We start from the raw sequence: 20,578 nt of genomic DNA, 5'->3' as shown, positions 1-20,578 counted from the left end.
AGTCGATTCCTAGTCCCTCCAGGAGTACTTGTTCCAAATTTGAAGCAAATCGGACAAGTCTAGCTATCGGACCAACATGCCTGAAGTTTGTATGGGATTTTTCGACAATTTACATGGAGAAACCCCATTAACTCGCATTTTCGCCGCTAGATGGCACTGTATGCATCATAGTATCACTGTAAGTGAAAATAAGAAAGATAATTTAATTGCCTACAACTTTTTAGAAGACTGCTAGTAAATCCGGCTTTGCTAAAAGAAGTTGTTAAACTTTTAACGAAGTGATGTCTGAGTCAGTTTTGCATGGGGCGTAGCAGTGCTAGGTTGTGTATTAGTACTTGATTCGCACGAACTAAACATTTTTGTGAAATAATGGTTAGGTTTAGGTCATTAGTATGTACAGAAGATTTATAGTAAATAATACGAGCCATATTTTGGTTAGAAATTTTTAGTTCCACATTTTACCGCATAGAGGGCGCCAACACTAACTTTTTACCGGAAAGAGATAGAGATTAGGTGTCTTCCACAAGGTTGTAGAACAAGCATTTTTAAATAATTATTCCGAACATCTCGATATTCTATCTCACTTCTATAAAAAGTTAGTGTTGGCGCCCTCTATGCGGTCACAGGTGTAACTAAAATTTTCCAACCAAAACATAGCTCGTATTATGTACTACACTTCTTCTGAACATTCTATTCAGCTAAATCTAACCATTAACTCACAAAAATGTATAGTTGGTGGGAATCGAGTACCGATACACAACCATGCACTGCTAGGCCTCATGCAAAACTGACTCAGACTACACTTCGTTAAAAGTTTAATAACTTCTTTTAACAAAACCGGATTCACTAGCAGTCTTCGGCAAAGTTGTAGGCAATTAAATTATCTTTCTTATTTTCACTTACAGTGATACTATGATGCATATAGTGCCACTTAGAGGCGAAAATGCGAGTTGGTGGGGTTTTTCCTTGTAAATTGTCAAAAAATCCCATACAAACTTCAGCCACGTTGGTCCGATAGCTAGACTTGTCCGATTTGCTTCAAATTTGGAGCAAGTACTCCTGGAGGGACTAGGAATCGACTCAGGGGTGGGCCGACAGAGTTTTCAAAAATTCATCATTTTTCTGGGCACTCTAATGACTAAGCTAGCACCGGATTCACGCTAGCACCAAAAAAAGGAAAACACGATTTGAGTTTCTGAGTAAACCGCAAGCTTTTACTGCGCAAATGTAGTTTTAAACATTTTTTTCCTTAGTAGAGAAAAACAGTTTTTATCTAAATTTTCTTCACTAAGACGAAATATAGCATAGTGCATCCTGCATTGGTTTACTAAGCCAAACAAAATGTTTCGATTTCACTAGTTCTCATCAACATAAAATAAGCTTTTTTTCTTGTGTGACATCACGCAGGACTAGGGATTTGCCTGGAAACTTAAATCGCGTTTTCGTTTTTTTTTGAAGCTAGCATCAATCTGATGCTAGCTTAGTCCTGTCACTAAATTTGTGTCTGATTCTGATGGGACGAATGGTATTCTGCGTACTAGAGAATCATGTATCCCTTTCCTTCTACTTTCCATGAAACAATATACGGTCTCAGCACGTTCAAGTTGGTTTTGGCACTTTGCATCAACTTCATTTTTCTTATTGGTATTTGTAAAACATATTCCGCTGAATGCAATAAATTTTTGAAGCATTTAATATGTTTGTTAGTTTAACATTTATTGTGTGCTTCATGAATAACAGATCAAAACAGTCAACCGCAAGGGGCATTCATTGAAACTAAACCCAACTCCCTCCAGCAATAATCACTGACCATCCAGCGATCCTGTTATCACGATACGGAAGCGTGCCAGATCTCCTCGCACCATTAATTTGCCCGGAACGAAAAAAATATTTGCAAGCATCTGTTTTGCAAATTTCCCCCGGGAGTCCAACAATCAGTAGCCATTGATGCAATTGCAGGCTATTCACTTCGTATTTTTTTTTTACTTCTTTGAAAGCATTACGACCATCCTAGTTCACCAGCAGCAGCTTCAGCCAGGGACCATGTTCCGAAACATTTGTTTTAGTTGCAGCCGAGAGCGCTCATCAGTCAGAAGTAATTTTTTTATGTTGATTGTATGCACAGTAATTATGCTTTCCCTCCACGTGTCGAACCGGGCATACTGGGGCAGTTTTTTGTTTCATACTGCGGCGGCCGCCCATTGCAATCCAGGGTCAGCAGGAAAGCGTGCGCGCCACAAATTACTGAATGGAAACTCGGCAGGCCGAGCGAGCGAGCTTAGGCAGTTTTTTTCTTCTTCCACTCCTAACTCAGTTCCAGTTGCCGCGGCGCGACGGTGTAATTTCGTTGCACACAGAGTTTAGCGAGTGCTACCGCGGGGTAAAGCAAGCGCAGAGTAAACATGGCGACCAATCCGGCAGCCTTCGGGTGTGGGAGAGTTTGGGGGAAATTGGCAACTTTACCGTATGCAAGTAATGGGTCTAATCGCTGTTGGTCAAGCAAACGGGAGCAAGCCTCATCTCATCGTGCTTCGTCGGTTCGCCGCCTACGGAGCGTTAAACTCGACAGGGACGGTGTGCGGTTACGAGCTTCCCCGATGCTGCGATGCAACCAACGGATAGTCAAATGATTTCATTATTTTGCGCTATTCACGATTTCGAACTCGGCTTGCAAACTGACCGAAGAAAGAAATCTTCACGGACGTACTATTTAAGTCTTCTGCCAGATCGAAACAATTCGACAAAGTTTTGGTAAATATCCCTAGCTTGCCGAACCGTGCTTGCTACCGTCGTTGATGGATGGATGGAAATGGATCAGTCAGCCGTACGATCCCGTAATTCATCCAGCTAAGCATAAGTTTCGACCCTCTACGCGCACTAGCCTCACTCAAAGCATAATTTAAGGTTAACATTCCTTCGTCTCTGCTGGGTCGGTGCTGGGAGCTATTTCGATCCGATTGCAGGCACTTGCGCAAGCCATCTTCCGCCAGATCCTATCGTGCAAGGAACGGTCGTATGCTACGCGCGCGCCCGCTCGAGCTTAGATAGATAAGTCGTCTGAATGTTGTGAAATGAGCGCATGCGGGCAGCGTGAGTAGGGCGCAATTTGTAATCTAGTGGTTGCATCCATGGCCTGGCAGTTGGGGATGAGGGTTTGGACAGATGCTATAGGTTCAGCTCATTGTAATAAATCTCCCGGAATGTGTTGATCTGTGCAGGCCCTCGAGCATCGATGCGGGGTGCACTAATGGTACAGTAGGTACAGCAAACTACAGCACCAACGACGCGCAAGGATGTTTGTGTGGCGGCGTGGCGGGGGCAGCGAGCAATTCAAAGATTTACTATTTCAGTTTCAATCAGCGTTGGGCCGCGAAGAACGAGGGGAAAGATAAGCGCCAATTATCTTAATAATAATATTCAATTTTAACTGTTTGTCTTGATGAGTGTAATAATCTGTTTGCTGGTTGGTTGCAATCCTTTTCATCATCGTGGGTGCACTTTCCTGCTACTATGGGGCGGTGCCTTGCCGGCAGGAAGGCGGTTGGAGTTGTGCGCACTTACAGGCGGCTGCCAACCGCTTGCTTTAAAATATTTATTTTTCCTGATTTCCCTGATGAATGAATGAATGGGTAAAGCCTAGGGCCGGGGCTTGTGCAATTAGTGAAGGTGGAGTTAGGAGTTTGGTGCTACTGAGCGCAGGCGGAGAGAGAGAGAATGGATGCGGCGTGTGCTGCCTAGGTGAACCAAGCTAGTCATTTCTGTAGCGCAACATGGCTTCCGGCTGCGAAACAATCTTGCATTTTGCGGAGGCTTTGCGTTCAATTATTGTGCACTTTTAATTGGGTGAATGTTTGTGCTTTATAGGCTTGCAAGTTGGAGAAACGGTCAGTTACTGGCGTTCTTTTTAGGCGATTATTTTCACAACTACTTTGAGATGGGTATTGATCTATCAAAAATGGATATAACGCAAACATTCCTATAAAATAACGGAATAAAAAATATATTGATGGTTATTGATAAGGAAATAAATTTCCGTGAGAGCAAACGGTTAACCAACTACGGTATGCCCACCCCCTAAAACAAATATTATGTAAATCTTCTTCAAGTCCTAACCAATTCAAGTTACTTGAAAAAACTTAAAAAAATCACAAAAAAAATATAACAAATATGAAATGAAGCAGACTCCGAAAATTGACGATTACCCCCATTTTGAAATCCAAGTTAGCGACATCCGGTTACCACGAAATAGTGAGAACCACCATTAACCTTCCGGAAGTCGCGCTAGTGCACTGAGTGCACGGTGCTCTGAAAATCTAGCGAAATCGTCTTAGGGCACTAGCGGCTATTCGTTCAGTGGACCATAAGCGCGACTTCCGGAGGGTTAATATGGGTGTCATTTGAAAGGGGGTGGTAAGCAGAACCCGAAAATTGACAATTACCGCCATTTTGAAAACCAAGATGGCGACTTCCGCTTACCACAAAATGGTGAGAACCACCATCAATATGGGTGTCATTTGAAAGGGGGTAGTCAGTTGACACCGAAAATTGACGATTACCGCCATTTTGCAATCCAAGATGGCGACTTCCGGTTACCACAAAATAGCGAGAACCACCATCAATATTGGTGTCATTTGAAAGGGGGGTGGTCAGCAGGCCCCGAAAATTGATGATTGCCGCCATTTTGAAATCCTAGATGGCGACTTCCGGTTATCACAAAATAGTGAGAACCAGTATCAATATGGGTGTCATTTGAAAGGGAGTGGCCAACAGACACCGAAAATTTACGATTACCGCCATTGAAATCCAAGATTTCGACTTCCGTGTGAACCACCATCATTATGAGTGTCATTTGAAAGGGAGTGGTCAACAGACCTCGAAGATATACGATTACCGCCATTTTAAAATCCAAGGTGGCGACTTCCGGTTACCATAAAATAGTAAGAACCACCATCAATAGGGATGTCATTTGAAAGGGGGTGATCAGCAGACACCGAAAATTGACGATTACCGCCATTTTGAAATCCAAGATGGCGGCCTCCAGCTACCACAAAATAGTAAGAATCATCATCAATATCGGAGTCATTTGGGATAGTCAGTAGACATCGGAAATTCATGATTACCGCCATTTTGAAATCCAAGTTAGCGGCCTCCGGTTATCGCAAAATAGTGAGACCATCATCGGTAGGAGTGTCATTTGAAAAGGACTGGTTAGTAGACATAGAAAATTGATGATTAGTGCCATTTCGAAATCCAAGATTGCGACTTCCGGTTACCAAAAATAGTTTGAATATGGGTTTCATTTGAAAGAGAATGAACAGTACGTAGCGATTCCTAGTACACAGGATGTTTCATGGCTAGCGTTACGATCTTACTAACACTATGGATCCTTTCTGATTATGGTTCGGACATAGGAATAGGACGACATGATATGATATGAATAGATAACATTTCGTATACAAAGTGGGTTTAGGGCCAAGCTCTCGTTGGAGGTACCCTGGACTTGGCGATGAGCCCAGGTTTGGCACTCTTTTCAACTTGGAGTGTCCCATGCCAGGACTGCCGAAGATAACAAAATACCAAAAGATCTTTGAAGCTCCTTCGCGATAAACCCCGCATACCTACGTCTGCGATCTTCCAATTAGGATAAAGTGAACCGTTCAGCACTTATTAATTTACAAACAAGGGGTGCCAAATGTGAACCTACAAACGCTCGTGTTCGCGCGAGCATGAATTGATTACGTCCGGAAGTCTCAAACCTAGGCCCTATCAACATAGATCAATGTGTTCAGTTGGACTAATAAAAATTAGCGCTCATAGCCACTAGACAACACGTTCTATGGCGCCACGACCGAAAACTAGTGATACCGGGGAACTCACTCGCTTCTAGCATCTGAACCGAATACTGAAAATTAAGTATCATTCACGGTCCACGCGATCATTCAAGAACAGAGGCGAAAATGGAAATGGGCTCGAAGTTAAAAATCGAATGTATACAAGCCTCATTATACACATAGGTGGACATGTAATCACGATCATCAACGATCAACTACGCCCATGATTTCAAAAACAGAAAAATGCCTCGATGATTTAGTGAACGCTATTGCACTTATAATCTGATCAACATGGTCTCAACGAACAAATAAACGCTTATTTCCACGCGATCGTAAAGTCCTTACGGCTTCGCGTTGTTGCGACAATGGAATGCCCGACGACAATTCTCTGAAATCATTAAAGGATGACATAGCTGATTTAAAAGATGTTGTTAAAGCTCTCTCGGTTAAAGTCGACACAAAACCGCTATCTCCAACGGTAAATACACCTTGGACAGGGATTGCTGCATATAATCCCGTTCCAAACACTCCTAAGCGCAAGCGTGAAGATGATCCGCTCAAAGCAAAAATCACTAATATTCGTGGAGCAAAAGCTGCGTTTGAAACGATAAAAACAGTATCACCATCTGAGGAGCTGTTATGGGTCTACTTGTCTGCATTTGATCTCAGCACGACGGACGATGAAGTTTCTAGACTTGTGAAAGATTGTCTGGGAAAGGATATGCAACCAAAAATAGTTCGCCTAGTTCCTAAGGATAAGGATCTCTCATCGCTGAGCTTCATCACCTTCAAAGTTGGCGTTAGCAAATCATGCAGGGATAAGGCTCTGTCCAAAGACTCTTGGTCGGAGAACATCTACTTTCGTGAATTTGTGACCAATTCCATCTGGTGGTGGACAGTAGCGCCAAGCTATCCCGGATAAACTCGTCTGTCTAACTTCATGTTCCTCGGTGAGCGACATCGGACTACCTGGCGAATCGGCAACTTCTTCTGTATCAGGTAAAGCCAAGAAGGGTATATGTCCTTCCGAAGCACTTCAAGATGCTGCACACCCTCAATGTAAATTTCACTTACAGTCTGCTGATGAACACTACTCAATCGACTCTACCGCTCCAGAGAACCTTCAATGTCAAAATGATAATTTCGATCGCATCGCATCTGTCCGCTCAGCCGCTGGACGCAAAAGTTATGACGCAGTCATTCCCTCCGTATCGCAGCTTGTTCCCCTTCCTGACAACAGTACATCCTACTCTCCCCGCGCTATTTGCGGTGATAGTGACCATCGAGCCCGCAGTCCTGAAACTTGGAATGCAGCACGACACCTCTCACATGGCACTGATGGTTTGCGGATTTACTATCAGATCGCGAGAGGGCTTAAGACGAAAATTGATGACGTGTATTTAGCTGCTGTGGACGGTGACTACGATGTTTGCGTCTTCACCGAAACATGGCTCGATGCGCGTATAACATCAGTGCAGCTTTTCGGCGATGCTTACACCGTATACCGTGTGGACCGAAATAGTGGCAACAGTATTCGCGGACGTGGAGGAGGAGTTTTGATTGCTGTTTCCACCGCATTTGCCTCATGTGAGATTGATGTAGGTAGTTTAACCAGTGTTGAGGCTGTTTGGGTTAGAATTACAACTCCATCGAGGAACTTTTATATTGGTGCTGTCTATATTCCTCCTGAAAAGCGCCTCGACTGCAATATCATGCAACTTCACATGGATGCTGTGAATAACGCTTCTTCACAAGCTGGCGCGGATGGCGTAATGATTGTCCTTGGTGATTTCAATCAGCCAGGGCTCATTTGGGTGCCGTCACGACACGGATACGCTTACCCAGACCCGATTGCTTCGACAACCAACATCGCCAGTCGTTTGCTACTGGACGGATTTGCTTTCAACGGGCTATGTCAAGTAAGCGTGATTCCTAACCACCAGTCACGCTTTCTGGATCTCGTCTTTGTTAGTGAAACTATTATACCTGTATGTTCCGTCAATGAAGCATCCAGCGTGATTGTTCCACTTGACAACTTTCATCCCGCGCTTGAAATCTCAATTGGCACTATTCGATCAGTTCAGTATGTAGAAACTCTTTCTGTCGACCGTCTCAACTTTCGCAAAACTGATTTTGTAAAGCTGCGCAGTTTTCTGTCGCAAATTGATTGGAGTGTACTGCATGCCCAAGTGAGTGTTAATGCTGCAGTTGCCATCTACAAGCGACTACTACTGAACTGTGTTGAGACCTCAGTGCCTAAATGTCAGCCTCCTAGCAAGCCGCCCTGGTCAAACAGCACTCTTCGAAAGCTAAAACGTACTCGAGCAAAAACCCTACGTGCGTATACAAATCGACGGTGTCCTCTTTCTAAGCGCATGTTCACTTTAGCCAGTAATGAGTATCGTTGTTACAACAAGCTTCTGTACAAACGCTATGTAAACCGCATCCAGAATAATCTACGCCGAAACCCGAAGGGCTTTTGGTCATTTGTCAACACGAAGCGAAAAGAAACTGGACTTCCATCAAGGATGCTTTACGACGGCGAAGAAGCTACGACAACTGTGGCGAAATGTACGCTGTTTGCCAGATTCTTCTCGAGTGTTTTTTTCAACTGACTCGCCAACCGCAAACGAACTCGAAAATGCCTCTCGCGACGTTCCTGCTTGTGCTGTTGATTTGGATGTGTTTACTGTCTCTGAACAAATGGTTATATCTGCAATTCGGAAAACCAAGTCATCTTATGCACCCGGCCTCAGTGCTATACCTTCAACTGTATTGAAAAAAGGTTCGGACTTACTTGTAACACCACTTGCATATATTTTTAACCTATCGCTTCAGCAGCAAACGTTTCCTGAGGATTGGAAATGCTCAGTTATGTTCCCGGTATTCAAGAAAGGTGACAAACGCAACATAGCGAACTATCGCGGAATCACTTCGCTAGGAGTCGAATCTAAAGTTTTTGAATCAATTATCAACGAGGCGTTATTTTCTGCTTGTCGACACTACATTAGTACATCTCAGCACGGATTTTTCCCAGGACGTTCAGTCGAGACGAATCTCGTCTGCGTTACGTCATTTTGCACGGAACAAATGTCTAAGAAATTGCAGGTGGATACTATTTACACTGATCTAAAGGCAGCTTTTGATAGAGTTAATCATGAGATACTGATAACAAAGCTTGATAAGCTAGGGTGTTCTACTAGATTCTGCCATTGGCTTCGATCCTACCTTGTGCACCGTGAAATCGTTGTTCAAATTGGCGATATTGTTTCAGAATCCTTTTTCAACACTTCCGGAGTTCCTCAAGGTAGTACGCTAGATCCACTACTTTTTTCACTGTTCGTGAACGATGCGGCTTTCGTTCTAAGCCGTGGAGGAAAGCTGTTTTTTGCCGACGACTTAAAATTTTTTCTTGTTATACGGAATGAAGCCGATTGCCGTGAGCTACAGCATCTTATTGACACCTTTTATAGCTGGTGTGTAAGAAACATGATGGTCCTTAGCGTTGCAAAATGTTTTGTCTTCAGCTATTATCGAACGAGAAATATGGTTACTTTCAACTATAACATCGCAGGAACTCTACTACAACGCGTTGACCACGTGAAGGATCTAGGAGTCATTCTTGATGATAAGCTATCGTATACTCATCACGTCTCAGCGACCATCGACAGAGCCAATCGTTTGCTGGGATTTATTTTCAAAATTTCCAGTGAATTTCGGGATCCTCTATGCTTCAAGGCTCTTTATTGCTCATTGGTGCGCCCGCAGTTGGAATTTGCAAACGTCGTTTGGTGCCCGCATCAAGCTACGTGGAGCCTTAGGATCGAAGCAGTCCAGCGTAAATTCATACGATATGCGTTACGTAAATTGCCGTGGAACGATCCATTAAACCTGCCACCGTACGAGGACCGTTGTCGTCTTTTAGGACTTAATACTTTAACACACCGGAGACATGCAGCGCAAGTTACCTTCGTGTCAAAGATTCTGCTGGATGAATATGATGATCCGGAGCTACTAGCGCAAATCAACCTCTACGCGCCTACCCGTTCTCTTCACCCTCGAGCCCTGCTGCATTCTGAAATGCGCAGCACTAACTACGCTACCAATAGTCCAATTTTAGCAATGAGTCGTCGCTTCAACGAGTTTGCTGAAATTTTTGACTTCGTTATGAACTCTTCGCAGTTTCGTCGTCGTGTATTGTCACTATTTTAATTATGTTTAGTTTACCTTAGTTTAGTATAGTTCATTAAGACAAATTGTCAGTTGGACTTTTTTTATACAAATACAAATACAAATACATCTGAATCGTACAATATCAATATCACAATCAGAATCACGGCCCGCTGCAATTGGCCTTAAGTAGTGTTTTAGAGGGGGATGTTTCTTATTTCGTCTGCAATTGTAGTGATCGCTTCTGATAAGGATCCCTTCCGAGAACCCAGCTCTATAGCTTCAATAGGACAATTCTAAAAACATAAATCGGTGTCAAAACCGAACTTTTTATTTTTTCCTACACATACTACTAAGTGTTCTTTTCATATCAGTAGCGTCTGGCTCAAATGGCACGTTCCCTTCGTCTTTTCATTGCCTCATTTGTTACTAAATACATACAAGACAAAGCAATAAAGGCAAAGCCCCATTTTGTCACGTAAATTTTTAAGGCCATGAAAATATAAAAGCCCCATCTTCTTTAGATTCTACAAAAACAAATTGCAAAAATAGCGTTTTGCTATCTAATCCTAATAATCCTAATCTCTTTTTTTATTTGCACTCAGTAACTATCAGTAACACCAGCTCAACCTGCTGCTGGGGAGAATTGGTTCTAGTATTAAAATTATCAGTTTTACATTATACAGGGTGATTAAAGATAAGTTTTTTTTAACATGACATTTTCTACTGATTAACGGGTGCTAACAACAAACTATGATGCTATTGTTGTTCAGTGTTGTTGGCCATTTCATAATGGAACGACTTACAATGGCTCGCCGTCCTCAAATTGTGCAATGGCATTACGAAAAGCAGTGCTTTGCGAGGAATGAGTTTCGTGCTCTCCTACCATACTATGGGCGACATAATCGGCCATCTGAGTTCCTTATTCGCCATACAATCGAAAAGTTAGAGTCGCAGTTCACTTTATTGGATGATAAGCGGCCAAATCGACCACGTCCAGTACGCAGAGAAGAAATAATAGCGGCGGTAGCCGAGAGTACGCGATGATCGCGAAGAATCGATTTGACACCATTCTCAATAACTTAGCTTGTCGTATGAAACAATATGACGTATTTTACGGAAGAGTCTTGGTAAAAAGCATATTAACAGACTGGGTACTGCGCAAACATGAATCCAGTAGTCTTGACAAAATTTGGTTCTAATAAGACATCGCCACGTGCCACACAAGTAATGAAACATTAAAATTATTGCGGGAGAAACGTTTAATTACCCATGGACCTATCAGTTGATCGCCTAGATCGAGCGATATCACATCTATAGACTTTGTTCTATGGGGCTATGTGAAGTCAAAAGTCTGTGGATAAGCCTGCAACGATTGAAGTATTGGAAGCCAACATTACTCGAGTAATTAGCCAGATACCAGCTACTCGAACTCGTTTTTAAAAATTGAACCACATCACACGCTGCTATGGTCAAAATTTATTAGAAATTGTTTACAAACAATAAATGACAAAGTATGTTCTGTCGAGCGAAAATATAGATTCTCGATTTAATTAATTTTTTAATGTTTTTTGCTAGTTGCACAAAAAAAACTTCATGTTCATCCCTGCTGAACTTTCAAAATTATGAATCTATAACTGAACCACTACTGAACGTGTCCTTAGGTCGTTACATGACCGAAATGTTTTTCCACCGTCGACCGAACCTGAGTGTATGTGCTAAATACCCTTTTTCAAAGCAAAGTTCTAAACGTGTTTCAAATGAGGCAACAAATAGAAAAACAGTGTAATGATACTGAAACATTTGTGCTTTGAAATTTCTACATAAAATATTACGCTACTAAGAAATTTGGTAGGTATTAATGCTTCCAAACCTGTTATATAAATTAATGCTATCCAGTTCTTTCTTTCGGTCAGATGGCATTACTTTTTGCTTCACCAGCAAGGATCGCTTCGGATTAGCTTCGCAACTTTTTGAAAACAAATGCAATCTGCAACTGCTCTAACATAACTCAATCTACTCACCCACCAAAATTTCCAACTCAATCCCGCGGTTCAGTAGGCGCAATCCCAGTGAGGTCTATCCGTTCTTTTGAAATACCTACAGAAGCATGTTGTCAGATGACTTAGTGATTAAAAAACGCATGAGGTACATCCGAAATATGGAACGCGTGTGCCAATAAAACAGAAGAAACGATATAGGCTTATCACCCTAGGGACATACAAAAATATTTTGACAGGAAACGTGGCTGTAACTTCTGTGGATATCTTTGAATCATTTGTTAAAAACTTTGATAAATCAGTATCACAAATCCAGAACAATGTAATGAACCTAAATGCAATTAAAAGTAGAGAAAAAACTACAATTCTCACAGTATCATATAGTTATTTAATAACCTTAAGATATAAAACCCCTTTCAAATGACCGCCTCTTTTAAATGACATCCACATTGATGACGTTCCTCACCATTTTGTGGAAACCGGAAGTCCCATCTTGGATTTTAAATGTCATCCATATTGATAATGCCTCACTATTTTGTGGCAACCAGAAGACGCCATCTTGAATTTTGAAATTGCGGTTAGCATTAATTTTCGATGTCTACTGACCAACCCCTTTCAAATGACATCCATATTGATGATAATCACTATTTTGTGATAATCGGAAATCGCCATCTTGAATTTCAAAATGGTGGTAATTGTCCATTTCCGATGTCTGCTAACCTATACGGATCCCATATCTCATGATTTCTAAGGCATCGAAACATGGACTAAAATTTCATTAGCCACAATTCCGAATAAGAAATATCTGATACTTTTCTTAGCGCAAAAATGGATTACCAGTCTTGCCCTGAAAATTTTGTCGAACCACTTTTGCACGAATTAATATTTGACCCACTTTTGCCTGAGGATGTGATGAACATACCATTTCTGATCTAAAAGAATATTTTAACCCACTTTTGCTCTGAGCAAAATTTTAACCCACTCTTGCTCTCAGCCTCTCATATACCGGTTTTGGCCGTAGCAGGTTGAATTTCCTTAGCAGTCTCTGCGCAAGTTTTTCCGTGGTGTAGCGGCTGATCACAATACTGGCATGTAGGAATTTGCCCTGGGTACGTGATTAGTGTTCGTTGAGAATATTCAACACCTCGAGGTGATGTGCATGTGAAAATCAAGTAAGAGGGAATAGGTTTTGTCGGACGCATTCTCACATGATGTGGAACTCCACTTCCGTAGCGTCATGCGACCCGTGCTACGGGTAAAATTGTTGAGGGGGTTTAAAATATTCTCAATGGCGAACGGAGCCTGGGAAGAGTTGGGCGAACTCCCCAGTATGCTGCATTACGCAGCGGAACGTTCACTCTACGCACCGAAGTTTTTTTTACCGATGATCCGCTTAATTTTGCCGAATTTTTGTTGGCTGAGGGTTTGCTGAGACTCTCGGCTAATGGTAGTTCGGTGAAGTTTTGCTGAGTTTCGATTATCAAATTTCGATGTGTACAGCTGAACCTGCCCAGAAGCCGTGTGGTATCCGCCCAAGAATTGAACCACTGGGGTCCTGCTCCCATGTCGTAGGAGGCGACTGAAAGTAGGAGACCCTAAGTCAAGGTGTAGTTCCGTGGCGAGGACTTGATGACTGGAGGGTCTAAAATATGCCAGTAGCGCACGGAGCAATTTGGGTTTTGCCCGTACTGTGTTATGCGAATCTCTGACACAGTGAACCATTATTTTCTTCGCAAATCGTGGGAATCAAATGATCATGTCCCATTTTAACCTGATATGGCTCGCTATATGAGTTAACATCCCAACTCGCTTGGTGTCCTCTAGTTGTTGTGCAATTTATGTTGGAAATGAAATGTACATTCCCCAATCAACAATGGTTAGAATAGCACAAATCAATCTCCAGCATAAACGTACAGCAACTATGAATTTATCTCGACTCATGCAGGAAGGTAAAGCTTCCATAGCATTGGTTCCAGAACCGCGGACCCCTAGGGAGCCGTAAAGTCGTTGGTGGGGGTCCGCGAAAAAAATATATTTTCCCGGTGCATATTGAAATTTCAAGTCAAGCCTAACATTTGAAAAGGGCCTAACTGCAAAATGTAAATACATCGATTTTTCATGTTTCCATTAGAAATATCTACCCAAACACGTACATAACGCAACGTTTCTAGCTAAACATGTCAAATGGTCCTAAGTGCAAATGAAAGTTTCTCTTTGCTCACTTTCTCTTTCGTTAATAACTCGGCAGTTTATATGTTTGATACTCAACTCTTAGCAGAATAAGCTAGTCGAAATCAGAGTTTTTCGATATATCCTGAAATAATATTGAAAAGTTTTAAGATGACGCCGTAATAATCGAAAGGGAAAGTAAACAAAGAGAGGCTCTCATTTGCACTTAGGACCATTTGACATGTTTGTCGAGATTTGATTATGAAGAGTTTTGATAAAGATTTTACAACGATTTATAAAAGGGCCAAATTGATTTTTATGATCAAACTGATTATGAAAGGGCTTACAAAAAAGCCTAACTGAATTAAAAGACCTAACTGATTTTAAAAGGGCCTAACTGATTGAAAAGGGCCTAAGGGGCCATACACTAATTACGTAAGGGCATATGGGGTAGGGAATTGCAAAAAAAAATTTTTTTATTCTCAAAGGCCCCCCCCCCTCTCATATTGTGACAAATGTCAAAGTAAGCTCAGATGCCAAATTTCACATCATTTGGACAATTTTAGACCTCCGCCCACTTCGCTTGAATTTTTTTGAAATTGGTACTATGGGAAAATATGGAGGAAAAATACATTAAATGCTATAACTTTTGAAGTGGCAATCAGAAAATTATAATTTATACCTCTTTTGGAAGAAAATAGTCTTAGTATTTGAATGGTGATATTTCTGACAAAATGGCCATATAACCCCAACTTCTCGTATTCGGACAAAGGTCGAAAAGGCTCCGATCGATTTTTGAGATTTTTTCACATTAAAAAAATTACAAAATATGTATGATTTGCGTCACGGAGCAGAAAAATCATGAAAAATAGGAGATTTTGGGGCCACAATGACCCAGTACCCCACTTTTCCGCATTTTGCTAGAAACAAAAATATCTCCATTCAAATACTAAGATTATTTCCTTCCAAAAGAGGTATAAATTGTAATTTTCTGATTGCTACTTCAAAAGTTATAGCATTTAATGTATTTTTCCTCCATATTTTCCCATAGAACCAATTTCAAAAAAATTCAAGCGAAGTGGGCGGGGGTCTAAAATTGTCCAAATGATGTGAAATTTGGCATCTGAGCTTACTTTGACATTTGTCAAAGTAAGAACTCAAAAAAAAATTTTTTTTTGCAATGCCCTAATATGGGGGGAGGGGGAGTTTCAAAATATCTTACAAATTCTTATCTGAGGGGGGGGGGAGGGTTTATCCTTTCTTACGTAATATCATAAAGCAAGTTTAAAAAATTATATCCATGAGGAAAACATTCTTTTTAAAAGGAAAGGGAACTATTTTCATTTGTACCATATAATCCTTGTATATCAATCAATATGAGTAATTTTTTGGCTCTTGGTTGTATATTTTTCTGTTCGAGAACTGGAGTCACAATATGCCTTACAAGTTAAGAAGTGTTGATACCCTTCGTGTTGTTAGACCGACTTTGTTTTTTTCAAACATTCGATTCAAATCCGCAAGGTATCTGGAAAATGTTCTAACATGCGATTGTCAAAGATCTTGAATGTAGAATATTTTCAGAGTGTGAACTGTATTTTAATTCAAGAAAATTCGAAGATTGTTAACTCGGAGCTATGCGTACGATAAGCGTCACAGCTGGAGCTCAGAATAAATTCATGCCAGAAGAGGTCTTTTAAATTCTACATCACAAGAAAATAATGCAATTAAAATTCTGCAGATGATTACAGTTAAATTTTGTCATGAGTTTTCTTGTAATAATTGTATACATATCGTTTTCGCTATAATAAATTTGATGAATTAACAATTCGATTTTTTAATTACGATAATCATGATAAGATCTTATGTAGGGGGAGGGGAGTTCACCAAAATCTTACGAACTCTTATCTGGAGGGGAGGGGGAGGTTGAAAAGCTCTAAAAAAGCCTTACGTAATTGATGTACGGCCCCTAACTAACAATACACTCATTTTAAAAGGATTAAAACGTATTATTGTACTGATTGGAAAAGGCTTGTAACAGCAGCACAACACCTACTCGATGTATTAATCGAAACTACAGTTGCTCTGAGCATACAAGGCCAATCTGATTTTACGATATTGAATGGGGCCAATCTGGCCATCAAATTAGATTTTACTTAATTTTTCTAACTTTCGGTGTAACATCAGACCTGCACAGTATTTGTTGTGTGATGTATACAAGTAGAAATAATATGCGCTATCAAACGAAATAAAATAGTATGAAATTTCTAAATAGGATTATAATGAATATAACCAAACCTTCTTTGGCAATTTACTCAATGTTTACGTTTTGTAGATAGGCCCTTTTAAAATGTATGGCTAGAAGTCTTGTTTCCTACCAAACTGAAAATAATATTGATAGCATACAAAATCGATGTATATCCGTGGGGGTCTGCAGCAATCTAGGGTGATTTCTAAGGGGTCCGTGGTACGAAAAAGGTCGAGAACCGCTGAGTTAGACTATATACAGAGTGTTTGGTTCATGGTTAAGAACCTCTCGGGGGGTGATAGACTGTCATATTTGGAGAAGAAAAAATTTCTGCACATACCATCAAAACTCAACCGTTACAGAGTTATTGAACTTTTTGTGTAAAAAACTTATTTGTCTTAAAATATCTCTAACTTCAAAAGTATACTTTGCGTTTTAAATCTTTTAGTTCTATTTGAAAGGTGAGAAAATTTCCTATTGATCGGTGTTCTCATACCTTTTCGTTAATTAGTTTTAATTACATTTTAGCTGTAAAGTAGCTAAAAGTTAGTGTTTTTGAGGAGGTTTTTGCTAATTTTCTCGAAATAATGAAGTATGATTATAGCAATATCCATTATCCAAAAGTTGGGTTTCATGACGATTCATAATTTGTTCTTGGACGTCATATTACTATCTCTTCTCATTTCTTTGTAATTTCATTACTATACTTTTCCTGTAATCGACTTGCAAGTGCTTAAAAGACTCTAATCTAAAAAATGTGCTTTATATCGTTATTTACAAGATTTCATTGGAAAGCTGAGAAATTTTCCTATCAGTGTATGTACAAATATCTTTTAGTTAAGTGTACTAAATTATTTTTTTCTAACGAAATAACTCAAAATTTGTGTATTTGGAGAGTTTTTTAATTATTCTAATTATTAATCAACAAAATGTATCGTTACTATTGTTCAATTTGTTTGCCCCGTAATGTTCTCTATAACTGTTTTATTTGACACTTTCTCAATATCTCTTTTCATTTTGCTGCTATTTAATAGTTAACACAGCATGACCTCGCCACAAATGTAATGGGTTCGAAATCGTTATGTTTGAATATGAAACGATGTGATAAAAACGATTTTGCGTCGAAACCAAAAGAGATAATTGAATGGAGCCAAAGAAAGAACTGTAGAACTTGCTGAGATCCATTATTTCCATAATAATAGTGGTGATGTTTATTATTTACTATTCTAAGAAAATTAACGAAAATGCTAATAAAGCACTAACTTTAAACTAACTTACTCCTAAAAGAATACTACATTCATTTAACTGAAAGGTATGAATACATTTATCTCTGTAAAATTTTTCTGGCTTTCGAATAAAAAGGAAAAAAAGTACAATAAGTGTCCTACTCAATTAGAGCTGGTATTAGTGAAAATGAGATAAAAATATCCAAGTTGAATAACCCAAACTCATGAAAATAAGAAAAGGTAAGTGTATCATGTCAAAGAACGAATTAAGCAGCTCTTCAAGACTAACAATCTGGATTATTAAAATGATGAGGTTAACTATTAGGATTTTCAAGAAATGAACGAAAAATCGATTAAAATTGTTTCAATAAATTACTTTGAAAAGGCTACTTGAACTCATTAGTTGAAACATGTGAGGGCATAACTCAATGTAAAATTTTCTCACCTTCCCAGTGGTCCTAAAATATTTGAAATACAAAGTATACTTTTTGAGTTAGAGGTATTTTAAGACAAATAAGTTTTTAACACAAAAAGTTTAGTAACTTTGTAATGGTTGAGAATTGATGGTATGTGTAAAACGATTTTTTTTCTGCAAATATGACAGTCGATCATCCTTCGAGAGGTTCTTAACCATGAACCAAACACCCTGCATATCCAAACTAACGCCAAATTGGTGTCAGTTAGACACTAAGCAAACAGTTCCATTGGACGTTCACACATGTTGTTTGAACTGCATGGATTTGATGTCTAACTGACGCCAATTTGGTGTTAGCTTGGATATATCGTCTAAGTGATAGCATGTTGATGTCAGTTACTGATGAGTGAAACACGAAACATTCAAATCGAACTTATTTGAGTTAGGTTTTGTGCACATAAGCGCAAATTGGTACATCCATGATTTTTTCTTTAGGAAAAACAAAGATTGCATACAATTTGTGCTTTAAGGGCCCAATATTGCTTTTTGTAAGTGATGAATGTGTGGTTCCTGCACTTTGTCTCAGCATTACTTGGCATACCGGCTTGGTTACCAGATGAAGAAGTGGTTCAATTGCCGCAAAGTTGAACTTTATCGAACTTCTAGACTATTTTTGATAAAATAACGAAACGAATGACATGAATAATTGATATTCTAGAGTGGAAATGGTTATAAACTTCAAACAGATAACTACTACTACTAGTATCATATTGCAAAGATTCAAACATTTTGGAAAGTTGCCACTTTCAACCGTTAAGCTTCAGTTGATTCCTTCGAAATCAATTAACTTCTTAGATTCAAGGTCGGAGGCGTCATCCTACCTCGTGAAGACGATCCACCGGGTGGAATTGGGTGGAAAAAGCATGAAACAAAAATCGAGCACCGTGAGGCGAAGATAAGCCGACGCCGCCGTTGCCGTAGCCGCCACGCCAAGAAGTTAACAAATGCACCCAGTTATTACGAAAGCTTAATAGTAGGATCGTGACGATGTTGGCCTGAGGCGCGTGCCGCAAATCCTTTCGCCTTGCTGCTGCTGCTGCTGCTGTTGTGTTATGTTTATGTATTATGGCCTTATTGTGCTGTCTCGCATATGTTTCGTGTGCAGCACCCTCCACACCCCGCACTGGCTGGCTGGTTGGTGGTTGGCGTGGTTAGGAGATCTCTCTGCACTGATCTGCATATTGCATGTGAAGTGGAGCGCAGAACAGAATGCAGCGGCCACGGCCAAACCGGGGATGTTTATGGTTTAGCCTCAGAGGATGGGGGATTTTGTGTTTTTTTTTTGCTTAGAGTTTCATCAAACCGCTCTGCCCTGATTTCCTGATTGCGGTGTTGTTAGGAGCCTGTTATTAGCTCTGCGGTTTGAATTTTTATGGAATTCTACAATGTGGTTTATCCACTAACTGAACTAAATTCTTCGCCTTCGCTATGGAGCTAGGAGAAGCGGGAGCTGAAGTGTATCGATGTTAACAGGCTAGTTGCCTCTTTTAAACCCGGCCTAATAAGAATTGACCTCATGTTGCTTCCGGAATGGCAATACATCGCCCTAACCGCCGTTTTGTTTCCATCTTCTATTTACAGAACTTTCGTGACCAGAGCATCGACGGGGCAGGTTTGCCACTGCTGACCGAGGAACACCTGACCAATTCTCTCGGTATGAAGCTGGGACCGGCGTTGAAGCTGAAATCTATGCTGGCCAAAAAACTGGGCGGTCCGTGTCCGTGTGTTCACTGCACCGCATTCACACCGTCCCGGAACAGCATAAAGGGGGAGACGACACCAACCAATCGACCTCCGAGCAATGGTTCCGTTGGTTGATGACGTTGTCTACCAAGGGGTCCACTACGATTGAATATTTCGAAAACACAACACCAGACCAGTGATTGATTTCCAATTCGCGACGAATAAAGGGGGGGGGGGGGGGGGGGGCGTCCGACACTGCCCTATTCGCGCACGTACTTACTCTATAGATGCGGCAGTTTTTCCATTGAGAAAAACTACTTTCAGTTCGCCGGGACATGTACAATATTACATTTTAATCGTTACACGTTAGCCTAAGTCCTTTGTTATCACCGATCGTATAGCGATCGGTTCGCTAGAACTAGATAGAGAAGATAGTTTCCTTATTTGTTATATGTATATCATTATGAGACATTTTCCTCCTCTAGAACAGCGATCGGGTTGTTAGTATTTCGAGTAGGAAACGAACAATTATTTATTTCACCTTCTAGCGGTAGGAGCAACGCAACTTATCACACGAAAGACTTAAAAATATCGAGCGAAAAAGTATATTAGTATGTTAGCTAAGAGATACAAAATTGTGCTTATTGTTTTTTTTCTTCTTCCGGTTTTTTATTATAGTTTGATGCGACAGTCGTTGATGATCATTTCGTAAAATACGCGATTGGAGAAAATTTTATCTTGTCAAAATTCGACGTTCACTTTTATATTTAATTTTTAAT

At 40.4% G+C, this 20,578-nt stretch overlaps 1 protein-coding gene across 1 annotated transcript in view; it reads left to right on the top strand.

Moving 5' to 3' along the window:
* The window catches only part of LOC131678987 (myb-like protein I), a 457,888-nt gene extending 437,855 nt beyond the window's left edge, over nucleotides 1-20,033 (top strand). Inside the window, exon 8 of the mRNA XM_058959495.1 lies at nucleotides 19,698-20,033. Coding sequence (XP_058815478.1) covers nucleotides 19,698-19,934 — 237 coding nt within the window. The 3' untranslated portion in view covers nucleotides 19,935-20,033. The remainder of the gene's footprint in view (nucleotides 1-19,697) is intronic.
* The last annotated feature ends 545 nt before the right edge of the window (nucleotides 20,034-20,578 follow it).

This window comes from Topomyia yanbarensis, chromosome 2, assembly GCF_030247195.1.
Source record: "Topomyia yanbarensis strain Yona2022 chromosome 2, ASM3024719v1, whole genome shotgun sequence".
Taxonomy (NCBI): Eukaryota; Metazoa; Arthropoda; class Insecta; order Diptera; family Culicidae; genus Topomyia; species Topomyia yanbarensis.
This window is presented reverse-complemented; position numbering and strand designations above follow the sequence as displayed.